This window comes from Cavia porcellus, unplaced genomic scaffold, assembly GCF_034190915.1.
Source record: "Cavia porcellus strain 051 isolate PalLab524CR breed Dunkin Hartley unplaced genomic scaffold, mCavPor4.1 scaffold_12, whole genome shotgun sequence".
NCBI classification, from domain to species: Eukaryota; Metazoa; Chordata; class Mammalia; order Rodentia; family Caviidae; genus Cavia; species Cavia porcellus.
In genome coordinates this window covers 53580986-53601644 of record NW_026947495.1, presented here as the reverse complement: position 1 = coordinate 53601644, position 20659 = coordinate 53580986, and the positions used below count along the sequence as shown (strand labels likewise).

Here is a 20659-nt window from a genome sequence, read left to right as displayed (position 1 = left end):
AAGACATGAATTTAAGTGTTCCTAACATGTGTGTGAATGTTGGAACTGTATTGATGATGAGATCACAGTAAAACATCTTGAAGAATGAGAAAATCGCCCAAATATCCAGTATAAACCAGTATAAAAGAATAAAATCCAGCCCTCCTCAAATGTTAGGATAACAACCAGGAGAAGATAACAGCACAGAGACTGAAGGAAGATAGTCAAGTGAAATGAAAATGGCAACTATGTTTGAAAGAGCAAATAATACAAGGTTTAAGAAAAAGTAATTGGATTAATCATCATTGATGAGCTTAGTGAAGAGCAGTTTCCCTGGTATAGGAGGGAATCAGTGAAAATTATACAGCATTGTATTTTCTCCTCTGTATTCTAATACATTTCCAAGTTATTTAAAGAATAAAAAAGAAATCACTATGATAGAAAAATTGAGAGATTTTTTTTTAAAAAGCAAATACCACACCCTATGCCCAATACAGCCACAGTGTCTTTCAGTAAAAAGGCACTGAGATAAATGAAAAAGAAGAAATTAACTTTTAATCATATGATGTCTATGTATTTATACTTTCAAATTTAATTCTAAAATTTAAATTGAATTCTCTAGATTATGTTTCAAGAAAATATTTTAGGGTGTTCTCCTAACCATAGTAACTATAAAATTACCGTAGCTTTATTTTGGCCCAAAGCAAACCTTCTGAATCTCTTCAATCTATTATTTTCTAAAATGTCTATAGCATTTTTTCATTCTCAGCCTGCCCACTTTGAATATCTGTGAAGTGTTTGATTACTTACGTTGGGTTGCTTGGACACTCGAGCCACATCCTGTCATTAGTGATTGCACTGTTGAGTTAGGAAATTAAAATGGAACCTTGACTCCCTGACTCTGTGTACCTTCTAATTTTGTCGCCGGAATATGTGACATGCACTGCATCTTGATTGAAAATATACAACTAGAAATGTGACAGTTTCATGCAAAGTGATACTTCATGAAAAAAAATGAATCTTCTCATAGAAGAACATTATCATTAAATACATTCCTCTTTTAAAGAATAGGACATTTATTTTTTGTTTCTTCACTTTGCTCTTTAAATTATTATACTCTGGACTTTTTATGTAAGAAAAATCACGCAATAAAGTCTTCTTTTTCCATGATAATTAAGTCAAAACATAAAAACGTTTTGCTTCAAATGTATTCTGACTTTTGTTTAATTTTTATTTTTACCATAGATTTTTCTCTTGTCTTATTGATAAAAGGAGGGGCCCTCTCTGGAACAGACACTTACCAGTCTTTGGTTAACAGAACCTTCGGATTTACAGGCTATCTCCTCCTTTCAATTCTACAGTTTTTATACCCTTTTATTGGTAAGATAACTGTTGAGATAAATATCTTAATGATTTAAATTAATATACAGCCACTTCTGAATAAAAATAGTTTAAATAGTCAGTTAAGAATCATTCAAGAAAAGTTAGTAGTTGAAATATTTCCCAAATTAAAGATTTACTTGCATTATTAACTTTTTTTTTTTTTCTTTTGGTCTATTTGGTCTATTCCGCATACTTTTCTGAGATAAAGTGGAGGCCATTTTTATCAGATTAATGTTTAGGTTTCCCTCTTGGCAAAAATATCCAAATGAAAAATACAAAATGATTGGAAGTGAATGGGAGATGAAACAGACTGCTAAGGCTCAGTAAACTTCTTTTAAAAAAAAGAAAGAAAGAAAGAAAGAAAACCTAAGAATTTGCAAAAGCCATGCACTAGGACAGCATACTACTTAAAAGTTTTACTATAATAGTGAGTATGCTACCTCATACTTTTTAAATAAATAAAATGTTAGGTGACCAAAATTACTTCATTTCTAAAATCAGTGTTACAGAAGTTACAGTCCAAACACTTAGTTCCCTGTGCTTTCACAGACAGCTAAGAATAAGTTTCCCCCAAAAGTCTTATATTTTGTATTAAAGAGTTATTTTGGTGCCTTAAAACTTGCTGTTATTATTCCTCAGTTTAAGCAGTGCATGTGCTCCTGAAAGAGTGTTTAGAAATTGAACTTTACTTACATTTTGAATGATTATCAAAGCTCGCTATTTAAAGGTGTTCTGGGATGAATCAATATGTAAAGTGAAATCTTTTTATAGTACAAATCAGTATTGTATCATAAATCCATTGTGTAATTATTTTTAAAGTTCTACATGTTAATAATCATAATATATATTTAAAAGTAGTACGACTATGATAATATTTGGAAAGTTATAACTGATTATACTCAAAATATTCAAAATGAAGTACATGATGGCTTATTAAGGCTTGTTTCAATTATATTTCTAGCTATGATAAGCTACAACATAATAGCTGGAGATACTTTGAGCAAAGTTTTTCAAAGAATCCCAGGAGGTAAGCAACAATAAGACTTGGGGGTTTAAACACATTTATTTTATGTAACTATCTATAGTTACATAATAATTTATAAGTAAAATATTTGAAAGTTAAAGTATTAGATTATTTTAGATGTCTTGCAATTTTCACGATCCACATTGATCCTAAACTATCAATCTACTTTCATACAGTTTAGTTTTTATTTAGCTGACTAAAACATTATTATTCATATACTTAAACACTTTACATTTTAAATTCCTTATGTTTCGTATTACCAACTCTCTATAGAAACATGTTTTCATCCTACTTATATTATGTAATTATATCCTAATAATACTGTATAATTTCTTAAATAAACAAGCTTTTGTGCCCTTATTTGTATTAATCTACAATGTAATGCAGTAAATTAACTTTTCTTTACTGTACATTCTGTGAGTTTTGACAAGTGTATATACTCATATACCCATCAAAATATACAGTCAAAATATACAATTCCATCATTCTCCAAAACTTCCTCAGGACCACCTTTTCCAGAAATAGTCTGTCATCTGGCAGCCCTGACCTGATTTCTCTCTCTGGACTATAGTTTTGCTTTCTCCATAAGACTATGCAAATAGCATCATACAGGATATAACTTTTGAGTCGAGCTCCTGACATTTGGCAGGGTGTGTTTGAAATTTATTTATGTCTGTGAGTATATCAGTAGTTTGTGTTTGTGTATGTGTGTGCATGTATGTTTAATTGTTGAGCATTCCATTTTACAGATGTACAAAAACAGAATTTCATCCCCCAATTAAAGGATATTTGTTTTATATCTAGTGTGGGTTGACTACAAAAAGCTTCTGTGAACATTCTCAAGTGAACCTTTTCAACATGTACCATAACCTCACTTCCTATTCAGCTTTTCACAGTATTGTTGTTGGAATAATTCAGAAATGATAAGCCTGTTTTCTTTGAAGAGTAGGATCAGAAAACTAATTAGAAACCTGTTAAAATATAAATGCAAAATTTTATAACATCACTTAAGCCTAGGTTCACCCTTAAGTTATTTTATATTTACATTTTGTGATTTGTTTCTATTATTACATAATTTTATGGAGTTTATTAACTGAGTCATTGGCATTTAGGCACCTTTTACGTTGCTTAAGTCATTTTTAAAATAACTACAGCTTAGCTATAAAGTCATGTCATCAATGTGCTACTTACACCTATAAACACTAAATAATATTTGTTGTATTTTAGTTGATCCTGAAAATTTGTTTATTGGTCGACACTTCATTATTGTACTTTCCACCATTAGTTGCACTCTGCCGTTGTCACTGTACCGAGATATAGCAAAGCTTGGGAAGGTAATTTTTTATATTTTAAGTAGGCATAGCAATTAACCTTGTTATCTGCATTGATTTTATTCATCCACAATTCATTTGGCAAAATTCTTAATTACAATATTTATTTCTAGCCTCTTTTGGTTTATGATTGTGTTACAGTAAACTGTGGTTGAATTATTAGCTTGCTTTTGGAACTGATGATTAAAGAGTTGATGAAAGTGAACTAAACATGTTCTTCTGTTTCCAGGATAGATCCCCTAATGATAGAGATGGCACATTTTTAAACTTAGAAAATAAAAAGAGCTGTGCTTAAAGCAATTTTCATTTTTCAAAACTGTTTCACTTTTGTAGGTAATTTCCACAATATTCGAGAATATGCTGACTACCACACTTTTCATCACTAGCTGTCAGTCATGAGCATAGTGTATCAAAAAGGTCTGTGTGTGAGAATTATCTGAATGATTGAACTATTTTTTTATTTCACATGTTCAATGTAGTTATAAATATTATCCTCTAACTGCCGAAAGTGAAGCATTCATAAAAAGCAAGCTACTAGGGCCAGGGATTTAGCTCAGCGGCTAAAGGATCTGCCTGGGAAGCGTGAAGTCATGAGTTCAATCCCTGGAACAAAAAAAAAAAAAAAAAAAAAGAGAGAGAGAAAAGAAAATAGAAAAAAGCAAGCTACTAATACGTACCATGTTGATACCTGAATATTTTCCTCTAAATACTACTTGAAAGTGTCATACTGAGATGTTCACATAATAAATCCCCTACTAAGCAAAGTAGTAAGGAGCCCTGATCTGGAGTCAGGCTTGCTTGCATTTGAATGCACTCTGTCACTTTCTAGCTGTGTGCACTTGGGCATGTCACTGAATCTTTATGTTCCTCAAAACAGCCAAGTACTGAACCAAATAGCCATCGCTTTCTAATTAAAAATTAACAATGTACAAAACAAAGATAATTACATGAAGTAAAATCAATTTGATTTGTTTTACTTACTAGAGAAATACTTATCAGAGAAAATAAAATGTGCTGAATCATTTAAAAATAAGAATAAAAGCACAAACTTTCTGTAATAAATTCATAGAGCTCATCTATGCACACACACTGTAGTTTCTATTTGAGCTAGTTAAACAGTGGCATAACAGAGAAGCTGAAGCAGAAGCACAGGTCACAGGGCACAATCACTAGGAAAAATAAACTACCAAAGCTAGAAGGCAGGGAAAAAAAGGCAAAGGCGTCTAAAAAGTAGAGGAGTAATATACATGCTGTGTTGGAAAAGAAAGGGCAAGACAATGATAGAAGACAAAGAACAATTACAATTTTTTTAAGGTACAAATCTTTTTAAAGCCTGAAGAATGAAGAAAACACAATTTCACTTTATATTTATAAACTGTAAGTTTCAGTTTCATATTATATGCAGAAAGCCACTGAAAACATTTAAAGCCTTGTTACAAAATTACAGCAAAAGTCATATTTGATATATGCTCATCTATGGGGGGAGCAGTACAGTAAGCTGCTGCCTAATGTTATCTGCATCAGTTTATGAGTATAAATCATGAAAGAATCAGATTTAGAAATCTGTGCATTTGTTTATACAAATAAGAAGGAAAAATACTTAATGTGTTACATAAAATAACACATAGTCTAAACCCATAATATACTTTCTTTTGCAGATCTCTTTTATTTCTACAATCTTAACAACGCTAATTCTTGGAATTGTAATAACAAGAGTAGTCTCATTGAGTCCACTAATGTAAGTTTTGTCGTTGAACTTGCTTGTCTTTGATCTATCTTCACATAGATATGTACATGATATATTATAAATGCAGAAATGCAAAGCAATCAGAAGTGTAAAGAAAATAAAGAAATATAAGTAATCAGAAAACCACTTATCTTCAGTATTTGAAAAATAGGAGAAAAAAGTTGTATATAAGTAAGCATATATTTTTCAGCTGAACCCTGCAAGATTAACAAAATGAAATCAAGTTCAGTCAACATTTTACAAGTCACCCTTAAGCATTAGAATAAGGAAAGGACTTTGAATAGTGGGAAACAGGAGTGAGTTAGAGATGGATTTATTTTTAATAGCTTCACCAGCCTAAGCTGAAATAAGAGTAAAGGAATATGGTGAGTCTCTTTTTCTCCATTAAACTAATGATAGTCACTTTGAAAACTGCCTTTTACTCTAACAGTATATTCTTAAGTTGTTTTGTTTTAAACTCTTCTATTGTTCGTTAATTAACACTGATAGTTGGTAGTGCTATTTATTTTTAATGTTTTTATTTGACCAAGTAAAATGTTGACAAGTTGATATGTTTTCCACATTTTCCAAAAATGTCACTCATCCTTGTAATTTAAAAGCTTGTGTACTGTTAATCTAAACTACAGTTGTCAAGTAGGTTTACCAGGTAAGAAAACCAGATATCTTATATTCATAGACCCAAGAGCATACTGGAATAAAATCAGTTTAAACTGGCTTTAAACAGAGTTGAATTTCCTAAGCACAGAAGTTTCTGAGGCAAATTCTCATTAGATAGTCTAGAGTTGAACTTGCTCTGTAGTTCAGGCAGGACATAACAATTATAAATAAATATGAGATGTAATCAAAATATATAAAATATGAATTTTTAAATTTAAAAATGCATTACAATCAAAGACACCTTGCCTTTAATCTTCCTCAAAATATTTCCAATCATTTCAAATACAGTTATCCCATCATTCTGAAAGCAGTTCTGAAAGTTGACTTTCTAGTGGAAAGGCAGGCTTGAAAATATTACAGGGCCTGCTTATCCACTGTACTGAACCAACCCTGGCACCCTGCCACTTCTGGCTCTTCCCCACAATCAGAATGACCCTGAAGGTAAACCCTTTGAATTGATTCAGGACATCAAGACAGTCATGATGGCAAAATTTTTTTTTAAACTTACAAAAGAGAACTTCCAGGCTGGAAATGTCAAGGACAATGAGGCACGTGTGTGTGAAGTGAAGAGGAGCATTTTTAAGGAAGATTAATGGCACTATGTCTTTGACTGTTATAAAGTTTTCAAAGTTTAAATATCTGCCATCCACATCCCATACATTATAAGGGATTTCTACTAAACAAGGCAAAGTAATGATATCTCAAGCAATGCAAAACTCTGGGTCTTCAGTGAGTAGCAGCTATGAGAAAAGATCACAAAAGAGACCTGATTAACAGCTCTAGTTAATAATGCAGCCCATAAAATAATTTTATTTTCTTATTGTTTATGTGTTGCTCTCCAAAATTACTCAACTGTATATGCTTATGATAGGCCTTTTAGCTTAACAACAAAATATTGGGGAAAAAACTCTCAAGTTTATTTAGAAGAAAGTATGAATAGGTAGTCTATTTGCCTTTCAGATAGCTTTGGTTTGTAAAGTGAATTCCTATTTTTAGACGATTTAAATAAAAGAAAGCATAAATATTCATCATGTTTATATTTATCTTTTCTTTAAATCTTTTCATCCTGATTCATAGTTATATCAGTCAGCTCATGCTGCCACAGCATACCACTACAGATTGAGTGGTTTAAACAGAGATTTATTTTACCCCAGTTCTGGAGGTTAGAAGTCGAAGATCCGGGTGCCAATATGTTTGGGTTCTGGCAAGCACACTAGTCCTGGACTTTAGAAGACAGCTTCCTGCTGTGTCTGCACATGGCAGAGGGAAGCAGCAAGATCACTCTGGTCTCTGTTGATCAGGGCACTAACCCCATTGTGAGGGCCCACCCTCAAGACCTCATCTAAACCTAATTACCTCCCAAAAGCTACTTCTCCAATACCATTACTCTGAGAGCTAAGGCTTTAATATGTGTGTTAGAGGGAGACAATTCGGTCACCAGTGCTAGAGGTTTGGATGTACACTTGGCCTGCTTCACCATGGCCATTTAGGGGACATTAGTGAGTGCCTATTGTTTGCAGTCATGCTGCTTTTTAATAAGAGCAGAGAAAAGCATAAATCAGTGTCTACTTGTCTCAGTGACTTTCTTCATTGTGGACACCCACAAGTTAAAGGAGGAAATGTTTTTTCAGCTCAGGACTTCAGTCCATAGTAGATTGGCTCCAAGGCAGGGTGGCATAGCAGAGGGACATCATAAAGCAGAAACAGTACATGGTAAAGCAGGCAGGGGACAGTGAAGCAGCAGCCAACAAGCCCCTTTTTCTTTTATCTCATTCATGCTATAAGCCTTTTGGGTAGTACCACCCATAACCAGGGTGGGGCTTTCCACAACCCACACCCAGAACTATGATAAAGCAATTAGTGGACAAACCCAGTACTGCACATCCTTAATCCTGGTGTTACACTTTGAATCTGTATTTATACAGACTTGATCCACCCACTACTGAAAAACTCCACCCATGAGTGTATAAGGCTTTGAGGGGACATCTAGATAAAAACCATAACTCTGCTGCAAGTTGCTCACAAATATGGAAAAGGAGTTTGTTTCTTAAAAAAATAAGAAAAAGAAATGACAAAGTGTAAGTGTGTTTGTGATAAGTACAAAGTAGAAGTATGAAAACAGGGGCAAAAACAATGCAAACAAAACAAAACAAAACAATAGGATTGCTTAATGATTCAGTCCAGATAAGGGAACTTTTCCCACAAAGTATCTATAACATCATATAGCAAGACCCTGTCTCAAAAAAAAAAAAAAAACCCCATGGGGTCTTGCTATATGATTTAGGTTGGCCTTGGACGCACTGTGTAGCCCAGGCTGGCCTCAAACTTGCAGCAATCCTCCTGTCTCGGCCTTCCAAGTGTGAAGGTTGCAAGCATGTGCAAACATAGCCTGCTTTAAAAAGTACATTTTCTCTTCTACTGATATTTATTCACTGTCTGTTGTGTCAAGCAGTTTTGACTTTCAAAAGGTAAATTTGTAGCAATAAAAAGTTAATAAGTACAATAAACAGAAAACAATAAATGATAATTTGGACTAAAATGTTAATCATAGGAGACCGAACTTTTAATTGAAAATTTTTAGTATGAAAAATGATTTTAAGAAAAAAGTCATCATATTTTCTTTAAAAGGTCTTCTATATTTGGAATATATATTATCATGAAACAATATTGATAGGGGAAAAAACTAAATTAAAAAGTCAATCCTCATTTGTGTCCCAGGATAACTGTGTAAAGTAATGATTTCCAATTCTGGCTTCACATTAGAATCACTTGAATAGCTTGAAAAACTGTTGATGCCAGGGCCCCACGTGCAGTGATGCTGACAGAATCGATCAAAGGGCCAGGTAATTGGATTCATTATTCAGCAGTTTACGAGTCTTTTAACACGATCTAGAAAAAAACCACTAAGATCATGAAGATACATAGACTGAAGCATCACTTCCAAATTTAACCAGAGATTCTATATCACCTTAGCTACTGTTGAACAACTATTTTTCATGATTCATTCTTCACTTTTCTCAGTATTTTATACACAAAATACCATGTGCAAGCATGAATACAAAGAAAAATAAAAGATCTTTGCTCTCAAGGGGCTCACAGTATAGTAGAAAAGATAAAGCCACACAAATGACTACCAAATGGGCAGTACAGAGGGAGGAAAGAGGAGCGGCAGTCTTCTTCTGGGTAGAGCTACATAAATTACAGCAAAAGAGCTAAGGATTTTGGTTGTAAACAAAATGTAGCCTACATCTTCCTCTGACAGTGATACAAGACTTTATCTAAGTCTTTGAAATTTTTCTAATAACAGGGATTATTTACTTAACTCTTTCAATATTTAAACTGTGATGAAATATGTTTTTTAATACTGTGCCACCTTTTATTTCTGTTTGAATACTACTGCAAACAATGTCTGTTTGTCCCTATTTACTGTCAGGCTAATTAAGTCTCATGTTCAGGGGTTGACATGGAAGCTAGTCAAGCAAGCTTCTCTCTGAAAATATGACAACAAAAAAATGCTTATAATCCATAAAACATGAGAAATTCAATATACCATATGTGGTTTTCTTCATTTTTGGTTCAGATGAATGATCAGAAAAGCTGTAGTTTTTTTCATAGCTTTCAAAATGATATTTGAAAAGATCTTTAAACCCACTATCAGAAAACAGGAAGGTCTGTAATGGCTACTGGTATTGACCTGGTTACTATAGAAACACCTTTTTAGTGGTTGTGTTTTAAAAATAAAACACAATTCAATTTCCTCTTCCATAACACAAAAGGCCATAAATTCTGCTTTTTTTTTTTTTTTTGATGTCATTTCAAATATCTCACAGGCCAAAGACTTTCAGTTTCTTTTGGAAATTATGTTCAGTTTCATTGTATTTTCTAATCTTTTGCTTTCTAAAAACTAAGGTGTCAAAGCAATTTAATTGTGTTCCAAAAGTCTGCAAGCATAAAAACACAATTCTGTTTTTTTTTCCAAGAGGAATGATTGTTGCAAGCCTTTCATTTTTCATTAATATTAAACTTTTTGCATTCAGCATGAAATGATAACATGCAATTCAAACTTAAAGCTATCTTCCTTTTATATGACATTTATTTTACAGCATTTAATCAACAGTTTTGTTTTCTAAACATAATAAATGTGTCTACACTTTTAACAGCATTTATAAAAAAAATTTCAAAATCCCCCAAAATCTCAATGCATATTATTGTCCTTACCCTATATCGATTTTAACTGGGCAATTTTATAATTTAACACTACACATAATGAACTATAGGGGGTTAAATAAAAGATCAGAAAATAATGGATACTGACAGAGAAAGAGTGTATGCTGCAGAAAGGGAATCATTAGTTGTGACAAATAACAACCACTGTATTCTTTAATGACTTATAAATTATTGACATTTTTGTTGCAAAGTGACGATCACAGAATGGTTAACTGATAGAGGCAAAAGATAATATACTGACTCAACTTAAACCAAAGTTTAAGATTATTATTATAAGGCATATAATAATACACTTTATAATATGTTATAAGATGTACAAATGAATCTAACTTACTAATTCTCTTGGAACGGTACTTACCATAGTTCTAAGATATGGTTGGATTTCGGAGCTCAGTTAATAAAAGCAGACATAGTTTTTCCTTTTTCATCTCTGCTTTGCTTCCTGTCTTGGCTCTATTCTTAAAGGCTTTCCTCATTGTGACAAGATGGCAGCTGCAGTGTCACCCAAATCCACGTAAGTTTAAGTCCATAGAAAGAGAAGGAGCTTTCTCTTTTAGGCCACCTCCAATCTCACTCCAACAGTTAGTTGCTACTGGCTCTTCTGAGGATCTGTGGTGTTCTCAGAGCTTTTCATCTTGGCCTGTTGAGTTGCTTGTGTTCACATTTTTAGCTCCAAGAACTCTACTAAAATATCCAGACTGAAAGGAGGGAAAAGGACAGTCACAAAAGAAATCAAGGCAGTGAGACCCAGAGAAGGGGAACTAGCCTTGTATGATACAACTACAGGTGTCTACTTCAGATGATAAAAATTTCAATCAAGGGGCTGGGGATTTAGCTCAGCGGCATAAGTGCCTGCCTTGCAAGCAGGCAGTCGTGAGTTCGATCCCCGGTACCGATAAAGGGAAAAAGACCAAAAAAAAAAAAAATTTCAATCAAAAGGTGGAGTGGAAATCAGATTAGAAAGATTTAAGTGCTTGATAGAGAAATGACTTTAGCAAATTCTTCCCTTCTCCTTCCTCCTTTTCTTTCTCTTCTACATTTTTTGAAGCATATCAATAGATGGAAGATAACATGAAAAAATTGGCATGAGACAGTAAAAGCACTAAAATATATCTTTTTCACCATAGGAGATATTAAACATGTTATAAATCAAGTAAAAAAGTGAAGCCATGAAATCTTGAAAGGTTGGAGTTTGGGATATCATTAGAGTAATAATTGGAAATGAGATGTAATACATTTCTTCTTGAAATAGTAGTGTAAAGATTCAGAGAATGAAATATGCATATATATTCTGAAGACTGTAGAAGGGAATTTGAATGTTCATGTCCAGAAAACTTCCACCCTCAAAGATGAAATTATTACCTGGGAGTGTAATAGACGGTAGCAGTGTCATAGGTTGAATATTTTGGCTGGTGAAATATGGACCTTTCACCATCAAAAGTAAGAAAGGATCTACACATTGGGATAAAATAATTATGTTACTTGTTAAATTGTCTTATTTTATTTTTGTGTTTTTTATCATACTAAAGCACCACGATAACAGAGATAACCTTTGCTTTATTGCATACTGCCTGACATAGAATTAAGTACAGCAAATACTTGCTGAATAATCAGTTGAATGAATCCTTGTATCTTCTGGTTTTAATTCATTGAACTTAGGTTTTAGTCCACTGATTGCCCTAAATTTTAAAGCAGTGGGACAATAAACATGTCTTAAGATCATTAAAAACATTTATTTATTTTAAAGAGAAAAAAAGCACAGAAAAAAACAAAAAAAAACTACCCAGCAAACAAAGCCAAAGGACAACAAACAAAAATAATAGTGATACAAGATTTCAAAAGAAGATGGTAGGAATTTAACAATGGTAATTATGTTGAATATTGTTATCTTCAGAATAGTTGCTCAGGTTACCAGATACAGGCACACAAAACTGAACATACAATATGACTGCCCATAGAGCAGTTTCTTTCCCTTTCACTATATCCATTGTAACTTATGGATCTTATTTACTTTCTGTTTCTTACACTAATGAGACAGTACAGTGTTTACACGTGAGTCTGATTTATTGAATTTATGAGTATGTTCTCTAGTTGCATTTATTTACCTACAAAAGCCTCGCTTGTATCCTAAAAACATTTATTGTCAAAGACAGTTTCCCTTGGGTTACATCAAATGCTAGCAGAATTTGCTAATTGATTTGCCAAAATACCATTTGAGTCCAGATTCTGCAGCAAGGTTTGTGCCAGTGGCACATTTTGCCCACATAAAACAGCATACAAAACTACTGCCTGGCTTAATCTACACAAAATTCGGGAAAACACTTACAAGATGGGTATGGCCAGGCAGGGTTAGTCCTGTGACTGTCGGTGGTGCTAGGGGACAGTCCAGGCTGCTCCCTGATAAGTCTTTACTCAGTCAGCATCATTTATTTTTATAAGTGGCTATCTTCATGAGGTTTACCAGCTCTCTGTTATACCAGACAGAAACTGCACTGCTCTCCGGTACAGACTCACAATCAGACAGAAAAAAATAGAGTGACCTGTTCTTTGATCCAGTAAGAACGTTTTTAATGCCTAACTGATGCTAGTCACTCTTCTAGTTTTGGGGGCTCCAAAGATGTAGAAAGCACAGTCCCTGATCTCAGATCACTATACTTTATGGAACAGACATATGAAACACTTTCAATATAACATAATAGAGATATGTGTAGGTGCCATAGAAACAGGGCCCACGGTCCAATATTCAGGTAATATTTCAAGGTAAGAGAGTATATGATCTGCCAGTCAAAAACTGCACAAGGATTAATTGGATTAAAAGGGGGTCAAGAGTGGTAGGGAGAGGTGAGAAAATACTGTTAGAGTTAGAAATTGATGATGACCAGCAATGGGATCTATGTAATGGCAGAAAAAAATTGAAGATTCAGTCACTAGTAGGGACTGAGAAAGAAGGGGTGCCTTGCACTTGGTTGGGGAGCTGTTATCTACACATAAAAGTCATCCAGGTCCTTTCTGGACAGTTCATTTCTCATTGTCTTCTTAGGGCTTTGTTTTTTAACCTCTTTCTTGTGTCAGGTAACTTTACCTGGACTCCTTTGGTGCAGTTTATTTTAAAAATTGAAATCCTCCTCTTTCCCACACATACCCTGCTTGTTTACTCCAAACAAACAAGAGTAAATGTAGTGAACAATTTTCAAACAGTTAATAGAATTGAAGACAATAAAATCAATACAACAGTCACCATGGCAATGCATACCTGTAAGTCCAGGTACTCAACAGGCAAGGATAAGAAAATAAAAATGAATACAGTAGATGACAACAAGAATCAAAAGACATGATGTCCCAAATGTCAAAAAAAAAAAAAAAAAAAAAACTCATGAGATTTTTGGTGCCAAAATCACTACATAATTCATATTTTATAATGAAGTTATATTTTGACAAAAACAGCATAAAGCTTTATGTAATTTTAAATCAAAATCAACTTTTGAAAGCTTTATTTAAAAAAATGAATCTGTCTTAGTTTTTAGAATGATTCCCTCAGAAGAATTCTTCTGAACAGCTTTTGCTGTTCATGAAACCACAAGTATCAGGGAACAGAATCACAAACAAGTGGACTGAGAGTGGGGAAGTGGCAGAGAACCCTCAGCTGATGCCTGAGCGGGGGAAGTGGTCAGATCTGCCTGTCCTTAACAGCTTGTGGTGTGACAGGAAGTGTAGAGAGAGCCTTCGTTGTGTGCCATGCAGAGCACTTAACTCTCAGATGTGTCTCCTTCAAGAGGTTAACAACACAAGCTCTTCCAGCAAAAATGCAGGCCTGCCGGTTGAATATAACTTTGGAAGGTGCTTCTGATTGGCTGAAAAGAGTTTGGACATGTACTAGATTTGATCTTCCTGATTCACAAGACTCGCATTCTAAGGCTGAGGAGCCGTGAAGCTGAAGCCGATGTGTGCAGTGTGTGAACTCCTGAAGACTCTCTCCTAGGACTGCCTACAGTGATTTGAGCATTGCACAATATATACATGTAGCAAAATATTGCATAATAGCCCCAAAATATATGTAATTATGTCAATGAAAAATATTTTTAAAGATATCCAATTATTATATTTTCCAGTTCTATTCTGTACCAAGATATTCAGAAAAAAATGAAAAGTAGGTACTTTCTGTATTTGCATCTAAACAAAAGCTTTTGGAAGAGATCTATGAAAGGCAATGATCAAAATAGAACTTTTATCTTCTCATCCTAAATATTTGTTTAATACCCCAAATGGAGTACTGATTACATTTGCTTATTTATATATTCAGTGAAAGAGAGATTTGACAAAGTCATGAGAAATTAATTTCCCTTATTTCCAAAGAATTTGAAAAAAGCACATGCTCGCACCTCTGAAGATTATACACATGAGGCCACTTTATCTTAAAAAAAAATGTAAGAATCTCAAATAATTACGAAAAATGAAACTATAAGTTCCCCGAATCAAATTTGTACTCTGAAAAAAGAATTAAGTGTTCAACAGACTAACATAAATGTCACCTTACTTAACATTTTATCAATGTTAACACTAAAATATAAATATACTCTTTATCTCAGTCCTCTGTGGCTCAACAGAAAAGGAAGAAATTTCACTTTTGTAATACTGACAGAATAAATCTCTTTTATAATTGGGAATTGTCATAAGATGATTTGGCTTTTGGAAGTAGTTATAATGGGTCTTAGATTGGATCTCTTTGAGCTCATCGTATTGAATTATTTAGGTTCATCGACGTTTCCATCCATGTCTTTGTTCCACACTGAGGCATTTTCAGTCATTATTTCTCTTTATCTGTGTCTCCGTCTGTGTGTGTGTGTGTGTGTGTGTGTGTGGCCTCTTCCCCGCTCTCCCTCCTCTCTCTCCCTCTCCTCCTCGGGGATTCCCACAATGCCTATGTTGGTTCACCTCATCTGTCCCACAGGTGCTTGTGGCTCTGCTACGTTTCTTCAATCTTTTTTCTTCTTGTTCCTCAGACTTGACAATTCCACACTCCTAAGTTCATTCTTTTTCCTGTCTGCTCAAATTTGTTTGTGAATCTCTCTGACAGATTTACCATTTCAGTCCTTATACTTTTGCAGAATTTCTTATTTATTCAGGCTTTCTACCACTTTACTAGCATTTCCATTTTGCTTCTGTATCATTTTCTTGACTTTGTCCACATTTTCTTTTACTTCGTTGGTTATCTTTAAGACAGTTGTTTTAAAATCTTTGTCCTGCCTTCCAGTATTTTTTACAACTGTTGCTGATGGGGTTTTTTCCCATAAGTAGGCCATACTTTTTGCTTTCTGGGTGTGTTTTATGACTTTTTGTTGAAATATGTGCAACTGAATCTAATCATATTATCATATGATTAGATTATCATTCTGTAAGTCCAACTTTCTCCTGCTCCGGGTGGTTTTTTTTTTTTAGTCATTTTTGTTTATTGCTTTTTTAAAAACTGCTGTAGGTTGTATCTATGACAAGAATAAGTCTGAGATGTAAGCTTAAAGTTGTTCAGGGTTTGTCTGACTCTGCACATTTCCTTTCCTGGGGCATAAGTAATCTCTTTCTAATTTTTTTTTTTTTTTGTTTATGCAATTACATTTTTTGTACCAGGAATTATGTAATTACATTTGGATACACTACTCTTTAACTGTGGCTCCCAAGAAGAAAGCAAAAAAATAGATGAAGGAAAGTGATGGTTCTTTAAATACCCCGGAAGTCACTTCAGTTAGAGTAGGATGGCTTGAAACTATTGGAGGACAGAGAGCAATCAGAGTTGCTTTTCGTTATGTACTCTTTATGTGACCAGAAACAAGAATTAGCAATATAAGCAATGATCCTTCATATTTTGAAGGAAAAGTGCTTTTTACCTAGCCAGGTTCGCATATTCCTCCCAGAGCACATGTGTGGTTCCCTCCCGCAGGGCTGGGTGTAAAGGCTGGGTGATTGGCACTCTGCTAAGGATGAACTTGATTTAAACTAACCTCAACTTTCCATCCAGTTCTCCCCCTGAAAGTTTCGAATTCCAGCAAACAGAATGCAATAAATCATCAAAAAGATCATATATCAAAAGCAAATAGGCTTTATCCCAGTGATACAAGGATGACTCCACATATTCAAATCAACACATGTAATGTATCACATAAACAAAACCAAGGATCTCAATAAACACAGAAAAAATCTTAGACAAATCTAGCATCTGTTCCTGATGAAAACACTGAGAAAAATAGAAACTGTCGAACCTACTGATAAACTGATTTTTTAAAAAGTATGACAAACTTACTGCCAACATCATAACTGAAAGCTTTCTCCCTAAAACCAGGATGATGATAAAGATGCTCACTGTCACCAGTCCTGTTCAACATATTGCTTAAAACAGCAGCAAGAGCACTCAGGCAAGAAAAATAAATAAAATTTTATATATATATATATATATATATATGTATATATATATACATATATATATATATGAAAAGAAATCATACTATCATTATTTGCAGGTGAAATGATCCTCTACTTGAAAAATGCAAAAACTTCCATCAAAAAATTCCTAAAATAACCAAATTCAGCACTGTGCTAGGACATAAAATCAACACACAAAAGTCAATAGTGTTCTTGTACACCTATACTGATCTCACTGAGAAAGAAACTAGGAAGAAAAACATCATTCACAAACGCATCAAGAAAAATTAAATAACTAGGAATTAACCTAACCAAGGAAGTAAAAGACCTTTACAATGAAAGCTACAATACTTTAAAAAAGGAGATCAAGTAAGACATCAGCCCTGTTCCTGGATAGGCAGAATCAGTGTAGTCAAAATGGCCGTACTTCTAAAACGTATATACAGATTTAATGCAATCCCAATTTAAAAAATGCCAATAACTCAGAACTAGAGAAAGCACCCCTAAAATTCATATGTGATGAGAAGAGACCCCGAATATCAAAAGCAACCCTGGGAACAAGAGCAAAACAGATGTAACAATCCCAGTTTTGAAGTCATACTACAACGGTACAGTGATTAAAATAGCATGGTACTGGCCCCAAAATAGACATAAGGATCAGTGGAACAGAGAAGAGGATACAGAAACAGACGGAGGACTACTAACTAGAACTCAAAACAATAAGACTTTCCAAAATAAAATGCCCCATGAAGTGGATAAATAAAATGAGTAAACACTTCTCAGAGGAAGTATAAATGGTCACTAAATACATCTTTAAAATGTTGATCATCTTTGGTCATTAGAGAAATGGAAATTAAAACCTACAAAAAGAATGGCTATCATCAAGAACTCAAATAATAAAAAATGCTCACAAAATTGCAAGAGGAAAAAAGAAACACTTCCACATTGTCGGTGGGAATCTAAAGTAGTTTAACCACTGTGGAAATCAGTATTTCCAGTATTTATTAGTAAGATTACTCAAAAAACTAAAATGAGAAATTCCATTTGGTCCAGCTATTCTCCTAGGTATCTTCCCAAAAGTGTTCAAGTGTTTATAAGACAGTGACACATGCATACCCATGTTTATAGCAGCTCAATTTATAATGCTGAATGTAGGAAGCAGCCTCTCTGCCCATTAGCAGATGAATGGGTTATGTGATATTTATACACGAAGGAGGACTACCCAGCTATACAGGATAAATTACAGTCATTTGTAGGAAAATGGATGTGCCTTGGGATCATAATGGTAACTAAAACAAACCAGACACACAAGCTGGAATATTACAAGGTTTTTCTTAAGAGAAAACCTCCCTCTCAAAAAATAAATAAAGGCCAAAATAAAGGATAGATAATTAGAAGTGGGTAGTAGCAATGAGAAGAATGGGCTGGGGACAGAACTCCACAGCACAGTGCCTTCCTGGAAAGCGCAAGCTCCTGAGTTTGATTACGAATGCAAAAATTAAAACAGGGAAGATTTTTCTCTTATGCAAAGAAGATAAAGAAATGAAGGGATGAGCTAGGGGGAAAAGAGACTGAACCAAAAAAAGGATTAAAATTTAACATGTAATTGTGTCAACTCCCTTTAAGGAATGTAATCATTACATGATGTAAACGTGTAGTAATATAAGTGAAAACTGAAGTAAAATAGTGTTTCTATTGTCACTGCCATTTAAAAAGACTGAATTATGTTCATCAGACTTAATGATTTTTGTGTGTACTGAACTTTTGTCCAGAAACTTTACTGAGACCTCCTAATTCCAAAATTTTATCCGAGTCTCCTGTATTTTCTATAGACACAATTATATGGTGTACAAATAATCTATTCCTTACAGAATCTATATGTTACATAAGCAGTGACACTGAACATCCTTACTGAGAGTCTTCTTTTAATTGCAAAATTTCTAACTTCGCTTTTTGATATTTCATTTGCTATAGCTGTATAGAGATTTCTTATCAGGTTAAGAAAGTTCTATTTTACTAATCATTTGCTTAACATGTTTATCAAAGTAAATACTGAATCATATGCTTTTTGTATTTTTTGAAATGTTCATAAATGTTTTTTCCTCTATTAATCTGTTAATATAGTACACTTTGACATGTATCTTTATTACTAATCTATCTTTACATTTATAGGAAAAACTCTTTGTAATAATGAATTTTAATCTTATAAATTACTTGGCTATAATTGTATTTTATTTATATTTTAACATCTATAACCTAAATTCAGAAGATTGGTTTTATCCAGGTTGAGCATCAAGATTTCTACAGTCTCATCAATATTTCAGTGCTCTCTTTCTCTCTCTCCTCCTGCCCTGTCTCTCTCTCTCTCCCCCACTGTGTGTGTGTGTGTGTGTCTTCTTTAAAACATTTTAATGGAACTTTATCCATTTCTGTATCGTAAATGATCAGAAAGTCATATACAACAATATCGTTTTCCTCCTTTTCCCTAAATTTGGACACATATGTTGTCCTATCCGTAACACTGATACAGGGCTAAGAAACTCCCAACCCACTGGATGTCCAGTAGGAGTTCGTGCTCTCTAAAGCTGAAGAATGAATTTGAGAAGCACTGGGGGTTAAAAGCACAATATATTTACTGATAGAAAGAAAGCTTCTGTCTGAGAGACAAGAGGGGATCCTTAGTGGGATGCCAAAGACGGTCTTTTCGAGAGATTTTATAAAGCAAAAACCCCACAGTGAGGCAGGGCCCAAGGTAGGGAAACATGGAAACTCATAAGGTGGGCGTGAGGTGGGTCAGAACTGTGGTCAACCAATCAGATCATGAGTATAATCTAAGGTGAAATTGATTAAATTGGAGACAAATGGGGAAGCCAGTCACATACACAAGAGGGCAGGCACACAGAACAGGGCCTTTATCTGTAGGGAGTTAGTTTAGTGGCTCCTTTTGGCTTCCTTAAAGGTGATAGAGACCTATTTAGCATATCAATCCCTGAATCTCTTAGTAAGTATGTGAGTACATTTGTTTTATCTTTTCTCTTGAGGTCTGGTGCACAGCAGAGGTTTCTGTTTCCCAACAGTTGTGAGGTATCTGGTTTTCTGCACTGGCTCCTTCGGGGGCCCAGACTTCTCTGACTGTTAATATTTTTATCTAACTCAACTGCCTTTTTTGGTACTTTATATCTTATAAAACTATCACTATTAACATGAATGGAAAATATCCAAGATTATCTCGAGGTATTGTTACACACTCCAGGGATGTGCTCAACGAACAAAATGAACCAGGAAAAATAAATAAATAAAGGATAAGGGCAAAATCAAACTCCAACATTTTCTTTACTGATACAAGGTTTTAAGAGTAAACAATCATCACAATCTGCACTAAATGGAAAACAAGCATTCTCCACATGCAAAAGTCTTCCTAACATAATATATTTAAAGCATACTAGAAAGTTAAACAGCTTTCAAATTTGCACAAGTGTTAGTACTGCCGGATCGCAGTCATTTTCTAAGGATAAACGGACTGCTTTCCAGCTGAGGTTGAAATTTGACAAGCGCTTAGGACTGCAGTAAGAGTCGTAGGACAGCAGGTGGCAGCAGCGCCCACTCAAAGAACCGGACATGGAGCAGGTTGCTCGAACAGCTGGAGGCCTTTCTTATCAGCTGGCTTCTCTAGAAAGTTCTTTGTGACTACACAAAGTGCTTTGCTGGGCTCATAGGTGGAAGGAAAAATAATATAATGTGTAAATCCCACAAGCTTTGACAAAACAGGATTTTTTAATGTGTGTGTCTTTTTATAGGAATAAACTTTTTATAGGAATTATATATGAGTAGTGGCTTTAGTTTTGGAATTCCTCTTTATTTGAAGTGTCCAGTGCTTTTGGGTCCTCTGGATCGCTTCTC

At 34.2% G+C, this 20659-nt stretch overlaps 1 protein-coding gene across 4 annotated transcripts in view; it reads left to right on the top strand.

Moving 5' to 3' along the window:
- Positions 1-20659, top strand: part of Slc38a11 (solute carrier family 38 member 11) — a 45185-nt gene that overhangs the window by 7237 nt on the left and 17289 nt on the right. For all 4 annotated transcript variants that reach the window (XM_063259187.1, XM_063259186.1, XM_063259189.1 and 1 more), the window contains 4 exons: positions 1225-1359; positions 2324-2389; positions 3614-3720; positions 5376-5455. In XM_063259187.1, the coding sequence (XP_063115257.1) occupies positions 1225-1359; positions 2324-2389; positions 3614-3720; positions 5376-5455 (388 nt within the window). The remainder of the gene's footprint in view (positions 1-1224; positions 1360-2323; positions 2390-3613; positions 3721-5375; positions 5456-20659) is intronic.